This window comes from Capricornis sumatraensis, chromosome 23, assembly GCF_032405125.1.
Source record: "Capricornis sumatraensis isolate serow.1 chromosome 23, serow.2, whole genome shotgun sequence".
Lineage (NCBI taxonomy): Eukaryota > Metazoa > Chordata > Mammalia > Artiodactyla > Bovidae > Capricornis > Capricornis sumatraensis.
In genome coordinates this window covers 24,864,437-24,879,896 of record NC_091091.1, presented here as the reverse complement: position 1 = coordinate 24,879,896, position 15,460 = coordinate 24,864,437, and the positions used below count along the sequence as shown (strand labels likewise).

Genomic DNA, 15,460 nt, shown 5'->3' with positions numbered 1-15,460 from the left:
ACTTTATATTCTCTTTATATTCCCAAACACTACTTTATTTATACTGCTCTCATTATTTACAGAAAACTTAGTTATTGGTCAGTCAAGATACCAACAACAAAGTGTCAATAATAAGTTAATGTTGGTTAAATCAGCAATTTCTAAAATGTTTTACCAGTTCTCAGATAACACAGTTTTCCCATTTATTTCATGGACTTGCTGACTGAGCAGCATGAATAAACTGCAACATTTTTGATAATTGTGTGATAGATAAGCTTTAGGAATTTGCAAGGGTTACATAGTTGAAAGGCTGAAAAAATGAGAACACAAAAAGAATTTTTTTTTAATATTTAGAAATAGGACAAAGACATACTACTTCTGGAAATTAATTCAAGAAAAATAAAGGCTTTTAAATGGTAAGGAAGATCATTACCACAAAAACATTCTCCATGTTAAATTATAAAAGTAAAGGGCCAAAACAAGCTGCTGTCAAGATAAGAAATTCAACACAAAAGATTTTTATAAGGAAAAAAGATAAGCCAGCACATTAAAGCCATTTTTACAATTCAAAGTTTCAGTTACCTTTTTTAAAACATATATGTGTATATGCTAGGAATTTGGACTTCATGTGGTATTGAGTTCAAAATACAATGCAGTATTTAATAAACACCAGGTAACTGCAGTAGCATAATACAGAAGTAGTTACCCATTCTGAAAAGAGACTTTCTCTTTCCTTTCACAGAAAGAGAAAAATGATGAATATATAAAGGGAGAAAAAAATGTGAAAAGAAGAACTGTTAAGTGAAATAAAGCAATGTGCAGAATAGGATTTTAAAATATGATCCTTTCCTTTCTAATTTGAAAAATCCAAACCTACAAAGAAATTGAGTGAACAGACAGTGACCAACCATATACCCCTCACCCAGAGTTACCAACTGTTAACATTTTGTCATCCTTGCTTTCAAATCACTCTTTTGTAGACTGTCCCACTATTTGGATTTGTCTGTTTCTTCATTATTAGATTCAGGTTAAATACCTTTGATTAAAAAACACAACATTAGGTGATTATACAGTTCCCAATGAGTAGCACCAGAAAACATAGCTTATCTTACTACTGTTGATTAACCCTAGGTTTGATCACTTAAGATGGTAGCCATCAGCTCTCTCTACCGTAAAGTTACGTTATATGGGGTGGTATTACGATACTTATGGGGTGAAACCCTGTTCCTCCACACTCTTTCACACAATGATTTTAATATCCATCAATAATTTTTGCCTGAATTACCATCGTATGGTTGCACGAGTTTTTCTGAATTATATCAATCTTTATGTATCAACTAGTTAGCATTCCTCTAGCAGGTTACTATTTTGTTGTTGATATTTTTGTAGTTCAAACTAACCTGTATTCTTTGGCATGTCCCCATTAATTTTTGACCATATTCTTTGATTTTTGAGCATATGAGCATAAAGCTTATATCCTTGAGCTTTCTCGTACAATATATCCCAGGCTCCTCTGGGAAAAAACAAGGAGTGGAGAGGATTTTACTTTTCAATTTTATCACCTCTGTACTTCTCTAGTTTAGACCTGGAACAGACATTTCAATGAGTCCTGGTTAGTTTTAATGGGGAATGGTATTTAGAAACCAAGAGGTAGGAGTATTAATTATCATCATTTCTAGGCCTTTGTCGGTAGAAAATACGAATATGTATATATGTACTGCAGCCATGAAATTAAAAAGACGCTTGTTCCTTGGAAGGAAAGTTATGACCAACCTAGACAGCATATTATAAAGCAGAGACATTATTCTGCCAACAAAGGTCCATCTAGTCAAGGCTATGGTTTTTCCAGTAGTCAGGTATGGATGTGAGAGTTGGACTATGAAGAAAGCTGAGTGTGGAAGAATTGATGCTTTTGAACTGTGGTGTTGGAGAAGACTCTTGAGAGTCCCTTGGACTGCAAGGAAGTCCAACCAGTCCATCCTAAAGGATGTCCTGGGTCCTGGTGTTCATGGGTTTGGGTGGACTCCGGGAGTTGGTGATGGACAGGAAGGCCTGGGGAGCTGCGGTTCATGGGGTCGCAAAGAGTCGGACACGACTGAGCAACTGAACTGAACTGATTGTGTGTGTGTGTACTTGTGCACACAAGTGAATGTGTTATAAGTTCAAACTAAAACCTCTAGTTCAAAAATCATCACAGGGTTCTTCCTTACATTTCAAGCTTTTAACCCCTTTCTCTCAGTTATAACCCTAGTTCTTAAAACAAAACTATATTAACTAATTTGTTCTATCCTATAGTATATATAAAGTATTTTCAGAATTATAGCATCAATATCACTACTAGTAATAAACCTATTTAATCAAGTTCAAGCATTCTTTACTATTCTTTTTATCCTTTAAATATATCCCACTAGTCTTGACCCAGAGGGCCGGGATGGGGAGGGAGGTGGGAGGGGGGTTCAGGATAGGGAAAACATGTACACCCATAGCTGATTCATGTCAATGTATGACAAAACCACCACAATACTGTAAAGTAATTAGCCTCCAATTAAAATAAATTTTAAAATAAATAAATAAATATATCCCACTAGTCAGAGTACTCTACTCAAAAATTATTTCAAGCACTTTTCCAGTATGACTATGTTATCAATTTGATATGCAGTTAAGTTCACCTGTATATACATGTGTGTGTGTGTAAATATATTTTCAGTTTTACAAACAAGCATTCATACATATGCTCAAACAGGCATAAAATTTTATCCGAAAAGACACACAGATATTGTTACAGTGACTGACTTTGGGGAAAAGGACTGGTCGGAAACGTTTCATTTTTCAATTTTACCATTTTTGTACTGTTCAAGCTTCTAACCACATTAGTATCCCCTTGAATTTTTGTTAACAGGTTAACCAACAGATATAACCTAAAAGGTATTATGTGTATATAGTCATCTTTATACTCTGCAATATTTTCAGAATAGTATTTAAATTTTTATAAACAGATAAAACATATTTTAGGGGATTTTTTTTTCGGGTGGAACAGGGCCTTCCCTGGTGGTTCAGTGGTAAAGAATCCACCTGCCAATGCAGGAGACGCAAGTTCGAACCCTGGGTTGGGAAGACAACCTGGAGGAGGGAATGGCCATCCACTCCAGTATTCTTGCCTGGAAAATGCAATGGACAGAGGAACCTGGTGGGCTACAGTCCACGGGGTTGCAAAAGAATCATACACAACTTAGTGACTAAACAACAAGGGTGAATAGCGCTTCATGTCAATCCACAGAAAAAAATTAAATTCCAGATGAATTAAAATTAAAATTCTTAATATACTATTAAAAGTCAAGAAGAAAATATAGATAATATATAGATATATAGAAAATATAGATAATATATAGATATATAGAAAATATAGATAAATTCCTAGGTAGGGAAAGTTTTTCTAAGCATGAAAGTGAAGAAGAAAAAAGGCAAAGAAACACACTGACAGATTTTATAAAATAAAGAACACTATGTCTTTATATCAAAAAAGCAACATAAACTAATTTAACTAAAATAAATACACCATTACGCTAAAGTGCTCATTTTCAAGTCATAAAAAGTACTTTCAGATCAACAAGAAAACAAACAGCTCATCAGAATATGGATAATTCAATTATTTTTAAAATGGCGATATCTTTAGAAATCAAAGATACGGAAAATGAAATAAACAAGATACTCTTTTTGTCTATCGAAAAAGCAAGTACTTTTTAAAAGGATAAAAACTAACCTTGAAAAAGGTCAAGGAACAAAAAGGCACAGAAATAAACCGTTGTTAGGTTGTTTAAACAGGCATAACCCATGTACATGTATGTTAAGTATACAGAAAAATATCGAGGAACATATACATGAAACTGATGATGGGGAGTTCCCTGGTGGTGACTTTCACTGCCACGGCCTAGATCAGTCCCTGGTCAGGAAACAGATCCTGCAAGTTGTGCAGCACGGCCAGAAGGAAAAAAAAAAAGAAAGAAAGAAACCATGATAGTTGATACAGAAACCAAATAGTTACATTTACAGAGAGAAGAGAAGAAACAATAATTAGAGTGATGGCCAAAGAGACTAACTTTATCCCTAATAAGTTAATATTCCTTATTAATAGAAATTCTTTGCATAACTAAAAATTAATTTCAAGGTAAGTTTATATATTTCTAGAGTTAATTTCACAGTAAATATTAATAAACGATCATGTATTTTGCCCTAACAATTCTAAGAATTTATCCTAAAAAAATAAGGAATGTCAGAGAGAGATATCATGAGTATATGGACATTTGACATATGCTGGAGGCACTGAAAAGCAGTATGGAAAGGGTGATCTTTTCAGTAAATGTTGTTGAGACAACTAGGTATCTACATAGAAAAAAGGAAACTGGACTCCCTATTTCATACTACAGACAAGAACCAACATCAGTTTAATTATAGACCTAATATAGAAGATAACACCATAAAACTTTAAGAATGTAACATAGAAGGACAACTTCAGCACTTTGGGTAAGGAAATTTTTAAAGACAAAAAGCACCAACTATGTATAAAAAGCTAATATACTGAACTACACTAAAATCTGAAACATCTATATAAAGAAGGCCATCATAAGAAGAAACAGAAGACACACTATAAAGCAAGAGAAAAGAAGGTGGACCACATATACCTTGAGAGGATTAGTATCAGGAAAACACAGGCTCCCATAAACCCACGAGAAAAGGAACCCAAAAGACTTTAACATAAGCACTTCGGAGAAGAAGCCCAAACGGCCAATAAGTATATAAAAAGAAACTCAATCCCATCAGTAATCATAGAAACAAAACCCCAGTGGGAACAGGAATTGCCTGTAAATGGGCACAGGAGAGCTTCAGGTGGTCATAAGAGGATTCTAAAGCTAGACTGCAGTCATGGTTGCACAACTGTACTAACTTATTAAAACTCACCAAATTATATACATAGAACGGGCGAATTCTGTGTTTTATATACATTGATAAAGTTTTTTTTTTAATCGGCAACAAACAGGAAAATTCACTGGAAAAAATACCCAAATACTCAACAGGCATGAAAAGGTACTCAATTTTTTCAGTCATCAGGAAAATGTAAATAAAACCACTTCTCACTCACCACAATGGCTAACATAAAATATTAATAACAGTATTAATAATAATAGCAAGCGTTGCTGAGGATATAGAACAATTCAGAAAACTGCCATCCCCTACTGATGGGGGTGTAAATTGGTACAACCACTTTAGAAGACTGGCAGTATGTTCTGAATCTTAAAACACACGTAGCCGATAACCTAGAAAATCCATTCCCAAGTACATATACAATAGAAATGAATGTAAATGTACATCAACATGTATAGCAATATTCACAAGTCTTATTCTTAATATACAAAAAGTGGAAATAATCCAAAAGTCCATCAAAAGTAGAATGGATAAATTTTAATATTTCATATATTGCAAGACTACAGAACAAATGAACAAAAAAGATGAGACGACTACTACATACAAGTAGAGACAAATTCTTACTCATAATGTTGAATAAAAGATTCCAGACACAAAACACACGTATGATTATATTTATATGAAGCCCCAAAATACACCAAAACGCTGCAGTAGTCTAGGTAAGAGATAATGGCAATTATGACTAGTATTACAACAATAAAGAAAGAAAGGAGGAGACAGATTCAAGAAATATTTATAGGTAAAATTGACAGGCTTGGTGATTGATTGGGTCTGGTGGGTAAGAAGTAGAAGATGTTAAGAATGACTTCCAGGTCCCTGGTCTATGCAATTGGTAGATGGAGATGTCAATTACTGAATGAGGAACACAGGAGAAGCAAATTTGGGACTGACATCAGGAATTCAGTTAATTCATGTTTTTTACTTGCTGTTTAAGGAATCTGTGAGACATTCACGGAGAAGGCAATGGCAAGCCACTCCAGTACTCTTGCCTGGAAAATCTCATGGACGGAGGAGCCTGGTAGGCTGCAGTCCATGGGGTCGCTAAGAGTCGGCCACAACTGAGCGACTTCACTTTCACTTTTCACTTTCATGCACTGGAGAAGGAAATGGCAACCCACTCCAGTGCTCTTGCATGGAGAATCCCAGGGATGGGGGAGCCTGGTGGGCTGCCAACTATGGGGTCGCACAGAGTCGGACACGACTGACGCAACTCAGCAGCAGCAGCAGCTGTGAGACATTCAAGTGGAAAGCTCTAATAGATAGCTGGATGGGTGGATCCAGAGTTCAGAAAGGAGATCTCGGGATAGAGACCAAAATTGCATGTAGACGGTAACTGAAGCCACAGGAGAAGATGGGCTCTCAAAAGAAAAGATGAGGGCCCATATCCAGCCCTGTGGAACCCCAACACTGAAAGCCAGGAAGAGCAAGAAGAGCCAGCAAAAACATCTGAAGAGCAGACACAGAGGTATGAGAAAAATCAGGACTATGGTGACCTAAAAGCCAGCTTTTTAAAGGAAATGATGGTCAAAGGTCTCAAGTGCTCCAGAGAGAGGTCAAGTAAAAGAATTAAGTGTCCATTTAACCCTTTTACTTGAATCCTAAGACCACAAGAGCCATTTAACTAGGTGAGCAGGGATGTCAAATAAAAAGAAGAAGAAAATGTCACAGAACTGAAGAACATGAGTCTCTGAACTGAAAAGACTAACCAAGAGCCCAGCAAAATGAAAGGAAGAAAAAAAATACCTATATCAAAGTACATTACCATGCACAGAGGATAAAATGTAAATTCTAATAGCTATCAAGAGAAAAGGATCACAAGGGACCAGAAAACAAAATGGCAACGGACCTTCAAGAGCAACACTTGACGCCAAAAGGCAACGAATGGAAAAGTCTAAAATCCTAAGAAAAATGTACTTTTGAACTAGAATTCTACAACCAAACTATACATCAAGTGTGACATTACAATAGAGACATATCCAGACAGGCCTAGTCTTAAAAAAAAATAAACCTTCCATGTATCATTTCTCAGAAGACTACTGAAAGATGTACATAACCAAAACAAGGAGGAAATTCTAATGGCAAAAACAAAGCATTTAAGACACTCCCAAAGTAGTCTGAGCTCCTAAGATTCTAGAGGCGAAAATTATGATTCATTATTGACAGACATTTTTTAAAAAGATCTAGAAATAAAACAGATGCATAGATGGAAAGACCAAGTATTATGGAGATGTTATTTTTCACAAAGTTAATCTACAAATTCAATAAAACTCCTTCAAAAAAACACAACAGGTTTCCTGTGTAACTCGTGCATGTGTGTGTGCAGGCTCTGTCACTTAGTCGTGTCTGACTCTTTGCGACCCCACGGACTGTAGCTTATCAGGCTCCTCTGTCCACAGGATTTCCCAGGCAAGAATACTGGAGTGGGTTGCCATTTTCTTCTCCAGGGAATCTTCCCAACCCAGGGAGGGATCAAACTCACATCTCCTGTGTCTCCTGCATTGGCAGGAGGATTCTTTACCACTGAGCCACATGGGAAGCCCTTTGTGTAATTCAGTTAGGCTAATTCTAAAATGAACATGAAAGCCCTAATGGCCAAGAATACACTAGACATTGCTGAAGAAGAAGAAAAGGAAGTCTTTCTCTAGCAGAGATTTGTTTTGATGCTTTCCTAATTAAGACAGTGGAAAACTGATAAAGGAACAGACACACTGATCAATGAAGAGACTAGAAACCCCAGAAACAGACACAAGCTGCAGAGCAGTGAGGAAGAGTCCCCCCAGTGCTGAGCCATGGGACACCTGTGTGCCCACTGTGGAAGACGGGGAAATCGGACCCCTACCTCACACTATGTGCAAAAATCTTCACCAAGTGGGTTGTAGACATAAATGTTACAGGCAAAATCGTAAAAGCTCTTAGAAGTAAGATAGCGATTTATCTCCATGATCTAAGGTTAGGAAAACTTTTCTCGCCTTTTTTTTTTAAATCAAAAATCGAACTGGCTTTATTAGGTGATTCAATGAATCAGGCAGCATCTCACCCAACAACTGCAAGGGTGCCCCAGGAAAGAATTTCTCAAATACAATACAGAAATCATTAACTGAAAAAGAAAAAAAAAAACAGACAAAATGAAGTATGTTAAAATCAAGAATTTCTTGTTCATAAAGACACCATAAAGAAAATGAAAAGATGGGCACAGAAGAATGTATTTGCAAAAGCCATAAACAGCAAATGGTTAAAATCCAGAACACACAACAAATAAACAAGAAAAAGAGATCCAAGAGGAACATGAACAAGACACTAAGCACAAAAGAAGAAATCCAAGTTACTAACAATCCTACGAAAAGAAACGCTTATTAGTAGTCAGAGAAAAGATGAATTAAAACCACATGAAAAATAAAACATCAGACTGTCAAAACTTAAAAATTCCAACAATATCAAATGGTGGAGAGAATGCAGAGTAAGGACAATTCTCATAGGATGCTTGTGGGAGTGTAAACTGGTATAGTCTAGTAAAATTAAAGATACACTACCCTATAACCTAGCAATTCTACTTCTAAGTTAAGTCTTAGTGAAATTCATGCATACATGCACCAGTATAAAAGCCCAAAACTGAAAACAACTGATATATCCAATAGGACAATGGTAAATAACTGGTGATATAATCATATATTGGAATTCTATGGAACAATTAAAATTAACTACAACTCTAGTGATAACAAAGATAAATCTCACAAACTTAAAGCTGATTCTGAAAGAGGTAAGACACAAAATACACTCAGTACACACAAAACTAAAGGTATGATGGTTAGTTATACACTGCTGGATAGTAAACTATGAGGAAAACAAAGAAATGAATAACTTACAGACAGGATAGTGGTTTCCTTTAGTGGGAGAGCAGAATCAATTCAGAAAGGAAGTGAAAAGGATTCTAGACTACTGGCAGAATTCGTTTACTCTGATGTTGTTAATATTGAGTTCACTTTATTACTCTTTGCTAAATGTACATCTATGTGTTGTACTTTTCAATATAATGATTATATGTTTCACTATTTTTTAAAAAGGCGCATGCCCATCAGGGTCCTAAAATGAATCACTTTTCATCCAGCGCAAGTCAGTAACCCAGCTTCAATTCAACAGATGATTTTACGCATTCCTTTTTTTCTGTTAAAAGCAACAGAAATCCAAACATAAAAAAAAAGTGAGGGATATTACATATCTTCATTTATATGTCAAATAATACTATTAAAAAAAGAGAAAATAAATTTAAAATGAGGATGCTCTTTCAAGCAAGAAAGTAACTGTTACAGAGCTAAGTGGTGCAGGACTAAGTGGAAAGGATACAACTATAAAAAAAAAAAGAATACAACTATATGATGAAAAAATGTTTCAAGCAAACTAAATATACAAGACAATTGCCTATTTAGAAATTAATCTTTATAAACAGTTACAAGCATATGTTAGTTGGAATCAACTTCAGAAACAGCTTTCTATTGCACACTATACATACTATTGTACGGTTTGCTTGCTTTTCCTCCTACACGGAAGGAAGTTTATAAATTTAAATTTTCTAGGGAATCTTGGACAGGAAAAGAGGTTAGGAAAAGGACATAACAGGTGAGATAAGTTTAAATTTTAACTTTTCTGTTTTAAAAAGTTCACAGCTTACTCCTTGGAAGCATAAAATAGTGAGACAAAAAGAGAAGATACAAAGAACTCCCATTCTTCAAATATCACACTAAAATACATACCAAGCCCACAAAAATTATCCTTGACATAGTCTTACAGTGTTAAACCACATGGAGTAAGGCTCTTATTTTTCAGAAAATTTTCAATAGGTACCTCACAATAGGAAGACATATTCACTTTGCAATGTCATGAAAGAATTAAATCACAGAGTATTAGCATGTCAACATAATCTGCCTGGGCCAGAAAATGGTTTTACTATTTTCCTAGGTCCCTTTTCCTGTCCCATCCCATATTTCGTTTTCAAGCTCTAAATATAACGACAGTAATTTTCTGCCATTTCCTGAGCCCTTTTTCGTGCCTTACATTTATTATTTCCTTTAATTCTCACATACTGAGGAGTAGGTTTTACTGATGAGAAAAACGAGACATGGAATGATTAACTTACCCAACATCAGAGGTTGCTATTGAGGGAGCCAAGATACAGTCCAACTCCAGAGCCAGTATCTTAATGCTACACTGTTTCTATTCAATAAAACATTCATACCATGAAAACTGCCCATAATCACCTACTGCCTTCTAACTTCCAGATCCCAGATGCCTTGAGGATTTATTACGCCTTTCCTAGATAGCTGTATACTGACACAACATTAATGGGTAAAGGAATCTAAACATTTAGGGAAATCGATGATTTTCCAGCTAAGAAAAAGGAGGTCCAGAGACATTAAGTGTCCTAAGACCTCAAAGCTCGTCTGTGACAATCAGCAATAAAACACAATTCTTAACTCCCAGAAGCATCTTCCCATTGCACTAAAAGCCCTTCTACCACACATCTATACTCTAAGCGCTTGTTGAAATCCATACCCTCCACAATAGGTACTCAAGTTTACTCTGTCAACTTTCACAGCACACAAGAGCATCAACAGCACTCACAAGCAGGTAACACACATTCTTTCATTTCAACAAATATGAAGAGAAATGCACTATGTGCTAAGGCAATAGAAGTAACCCAAATGTATACCATAATTGGGCCCCTGGTCTTATCATAATAACATAAACACATTAACATGTGACAGGTGCCATAGGAGCAATGTGAACAATGTGTTTTGAAAGCACACAGAAAAGAGTAGATATTTCAGACTAAGCAGGCGGGGCTTTGAGATGTGTCAGAGCCAGTGCAAAGGCAGGGTGGGATGTGCTTAGAAAGAAGGAAAAATGCTATCACTTCTATCACCAAAGGTTTAAGCTAAAAAAAAAAAAAAAAGCAGTAATCATAAACACAGGGTCAGAAGGGTTGAGTTCAAATCTAGGCTGTGACTGGTGTGAATGTGAACAGTTTCTGTGTCTCAGCATCCTCATCTATGAAATGGAGATACTAGTGACCTGCATGTCTCCCAGGACTTTTGTGGGGGGCAAATTACGAGTAAGCTAAACATAAGTTATTTATATTTCACATCTAGGCAACCCTGTGGGTCCTTCCCCTTAAAAACTGTCTCATAAAAACCTCACCCTTCAGATGAAAATATTCCAATGACATCATTCATATACTCCTTACAGGATAGTAAACATTTAACACAAATGCCCTCAGACTGAAACAGCAAACTTCCTTCTACTGAAACGAATATCTGGGTATAAAAAATATTTGTGTATATATATCGGGGGGTATGTGTTTTTTAATTTCTTAGGCCCTGGAATGGATTTCTAGTCAATGCTTATTATATTTAGAAACTAGTATCAGATGCAGGTTTCCTTCTGGAAATTTTCTATCAGAAATTACATTCCATTTTACTGTATGCTGTCAAGCAACCAACTCAAGAATAGTCTGCAAGTAGCAATCGCTTTGCTCTCATCCCAAGAGACTGGTTATGTATAAGCCATAGATACAACCAAATACATACCCTGGACCCCAAAAAGAAACTATTTTAGTATAAGCATATATATGAATGCAAACAGCTTAACAGAAAAATACAAATCCACTTTAAAATATGAGTTTCTGATATGAAAACATTTCAGGGCCAAACCAGACCCCTCCTTTTAATGAAAGAACACCCTCATTTCCTTTAACGATCAACAGTAGACTGCATCTCTTGTCTCCCTTTGGCAACCATTCTTTAAACTACATCCAGGCCCTATTTGGTTCAACCTTAAACCCTACGTCTTAGCTACTCCTCGGATGGTAACCTAAATAAAGTTTCAACGTACGTTTACGAAGTCAAAAGAAGGTCCCAAAGACAGGAACGGGACGCGAGAGCAAGAAATCCTCGTGCCACTCCCGGCCGCTGGCTGTTTGATCTCTCAAGTGTAACTTCCCTTTTCTCCCTCTTACCTTGTACACTTTGCCAAAGGCTCCGTCGCCCAATTCTCCTATAATTTCCCAAAACTCCTCCGGGTTCAGGTCCCTCTTCACATGTTCGTACTGCTTCTTCTTCTTATCGCTCCCCAACTTGAAGATCTTACGGAAATTGAAGAAGGACATTTTTCCTCCCCAACAGAGTTCCTCACACTTAAGGATCAAAAACAATAAGAGGCAAAGTTTCTCCTCCCTCGTCTCCCGCGCGAGCCCGGCGGGCGGCGGCGGGCGCGGGCAGTTCGGGCTCCCGCCGCTCCGGCCAGGCGGTCCCGGGGGAAGGCGGGGCGCGACTCCCCCTCCGGCCCACGGGTTGGGGGCGCTGCGCGGGCGGCCCCTCCGCCGAGCCCGGCCCGCGAGCTGCACGGCTAAACGCCTGGCCCCCGGCCGGCCCTCGTGGGGCGGCACCTGCCCCGACGCTCGTCCCCACCCGGCCCGGCCCGACGGGTCCGAGCGGTCCGGACGCCAGCGGCCGCGGCGGTTAGGCCCTTGTCAAAGCGAGTCTCCAGGGGCGGCGGCTACTCCGGGCTAGGGACGCAGCTGGCGGTTCTGAGGCGAGCAGTCGGCTGGCCGAGCTCTCCCGCCCCGGGCCGGAAACCGCGGGTCTCCTCTGCAGCAGTCCGCTCCCGCGGCTCGAGGCCCGCGCTTCCCCTGGGCTCTGGGGCGCAGCCGCCGCCGCCTCGCTCCCTCCCGAGCCCACGCAGCCTCTGCCTGGAGCGCGCGCCGACGCCGACGCCGCAGCGCGCCCGCCAGCTCCCCCGGCCGCGCGCTCGGCTCTCCGCGCGCCCGCGCGGGGGTGGCACCTCTGGCCCCGCGCACGCGCGTTGAGTCCCGCAAGCTGGCTGCCCAAAGAGGCTTGCGGGCGCCCTGCTCCCGGTGCGATGTGGATTATAGAGCGGGTAGCGGGTTGATGGTTCCTCGGGGTTTGCCCTCCAAGCCCCAAATCCTTGTCAGTCCGCGGCTTTGGCGGAGTTGCCCTTTGAGCACGACCCTCTTGGTTGTGCTAGCGGATGTTGCCTCCATTCTGAATCTGGGAAAATGTGTAAAGAGTGAAAGCCGGGCTGCCCCGATCTGGACTTTTTCTCTCTCAAACGAGCCCCAGAATAGAGTGGGAGGGAAGAATATGCGATGGCTGTTTGCTTTGGATCCAGAATTTATCAGCTTTCTGACGTTGGGCGGGTAACCTCTCCGAGCCTCAGTTTCTTCATGATGAAGTCAAGGTCCTTGAAGTCCTGATCTGGGGATTGTGGCGAGGACTAAAGGCAATGGAAAAAATCCCTATGCACTGTGCCTGCGCTGGTAAATGCTCAATTTCAATTCCTGCTGTTGTTAAAAATGTGCAAGTAAAATAGACATAAATATGTAAAAGTTAAGCCCACTTCTTAAGTGATGCCTAGGGCTTTCTTTTGAGGGTAATCTGTCTTCTTCTGGCCACTTCCATAGCCGTCATCCTGGTGTCACCCTTCATGGCTCCATCTGAACCGCTAGCTAAGGCCTGCACTTCCTGACCTGCCTCCTGCCCCCTTCTACAGCACTAGTGGAAGGCCACCTACTGTGGGCGCTGGCTAGGCTCTGTCAGATGGTGCCTTCCCGTCCTCGAAAGAGAGCGCTTTCAAGGCGGTCGCTGATGAGTCATCACAATATCCAGCTACTGTACCAACATTCCTGGCATATGATAGGTAAGCCGATCTCTTGAGTGAATGAATGAATGAATGAACGTTATCTGGAGCAGAAGACATATTGCTATGTAACCCTACCAAATCATTTTGCCTTCCAATCCCAAAGTGACATAACAAAACCTGGCTTCTAGTAAGAGGGATATGGTGATTTTGTTTCTCAAGACTCTATTTTTTGATAGCCTTATCACCTATAATGGAAAAGAATAAAAACGAACATGTATATATAATATATATACGTATACCTGAATCACTTCACTGTACACCTGAAAATAACATTGTAAATCAACTATATTTCAATAAAAATTAAAACTAAAAAATAAGTCATTATAAGGAATAAATAAAATTTAACTATATACTTTTGTGTTTTGACAAGCATAAACACCTGTGAAAACAATGCCGTAATTAATCTATTTTCAATTGCTATCATTTATGTAGGTGGCTTACATGAAAAGATAATATGTGCTCATTGTGGCAATTGAAGAAATACACAAAAAAATAAAAAATGTTGTACTTCTACCATTTAGAGATAACCATTGGCAAGACTTTCCAAATAGAACTTTCTGGCCGTACATTAAATTTTTTTACATGGATAAAATTATACTGCCTATAAAGATTTGAAACTTGTGCTCTTCATATTTCAGTGATTAATGTTTTCTTCCATCATGAGATATTTAATAGATTACATAACAACTTTTCTCTGTTTCAGATAAAACATTGATAAATATCTTTGTTCACAGATTCTTTTCCACATATTTGATTATTTCCTTAGGATAAATTATAAGAAGTAGATTTGGGTCCAAGGATATATCTTTCCTTTATTTGTTCTTTTAAAAATAGAAAAACCTTTACCATTTTCTCAATTAAAAGATAGCATAGTCTTGTTGTAAAACAATTCAAATAATGCAGAAATGATAAACTAAGAAGCTGTCTATAATTCTCCCCTCTTGCTTTCACCCTACCCAACTTCACCCTCAACCTAACCATGTTAAGAGTTAAAACCTTATGAGCAGGAGGGAACTTTGAGTGGTAATAAAAAGGTTCTAAAACTGGATTGTGGTAATGATTGCAAAACTATAGGCATTTACCAAGAATCATTGGATTGCAGACTTACAGTGGATGAATTTGGGGGTTCCCTGGTGGTTCAGATGGTAAAGAATCTGCCTACAATCCAGGAGAACTAAGTTTGATCCCTGGGTTGGGAAGGTCCCCTGGAGAAAGGAGTTATACCAAAACAAAACTACTTTTAAAAAGTTATAGATATATGACCAAATTATTTTCTGTGCATATGATTTTTAATATAAAATGACATCTGATATGGATCATGGACATCTTTCTATGCCAGCACAAACAGATATATCTAATCCTTTTTAATAGAGACATAGAGTCCCAGTACATATAGCTCTACCATCATTTATTGAAGCATTTCTCCCCTGGCAGGCATTTAGGTGGTTTCCAGTTTTTTGTCATTATAAACAAACAGTGAGCATGCATATACAAGCATCTTTGTGTATTTGTCTGATTATATTTCTTTAAGATAAAGTTCAAGAAGTGGAACTGCTGACTCAAAGAACATAATTTAAAGTGCTTTTACCTGTTGCCAAATTGGCCTCCAGAAAGATTGTAGAGTGCTGCTCTCTGTTCCTACTAACAATCTATGTATGAGAATGTCAGTTCCACCAGACTCTCAATAGCACCAACCCATCTTTTTAAGCTTTGCCAAGGTAGTCCAAAATTATCTCTTATTGACATTTCTCTGATTCTTGGTGATGTAACCTTTGCAAATGGATACTGG

General features: G+C 38.5%; 1 protein-coding gene across 2 annotated transcripts in view; it reads right to left on the bottom strand.

Moving 5' to 3' along the window:
• Positions 1 to 12,118, bottom strand: part of SLK (STE20 like kinase) — a 60,147-nt gene extending 48,029 nt beyond the window's left edge. For both annotated transcript variants that reach the window (XM_068961339.1, XM_068961340.1), the window contains exon 1: positions 11,969 to 12,118. In XM_068961339.1, coding sequence (XP_068817440.1) covers positions 11,969 to 12,118 — 150 coding nt within the window. The remainder of the gene's footprint in view (positions 1 to 11,968) is intronic.
• Positions 12,119 to 15,460: the final 3,342 nt, after the last annotated feature.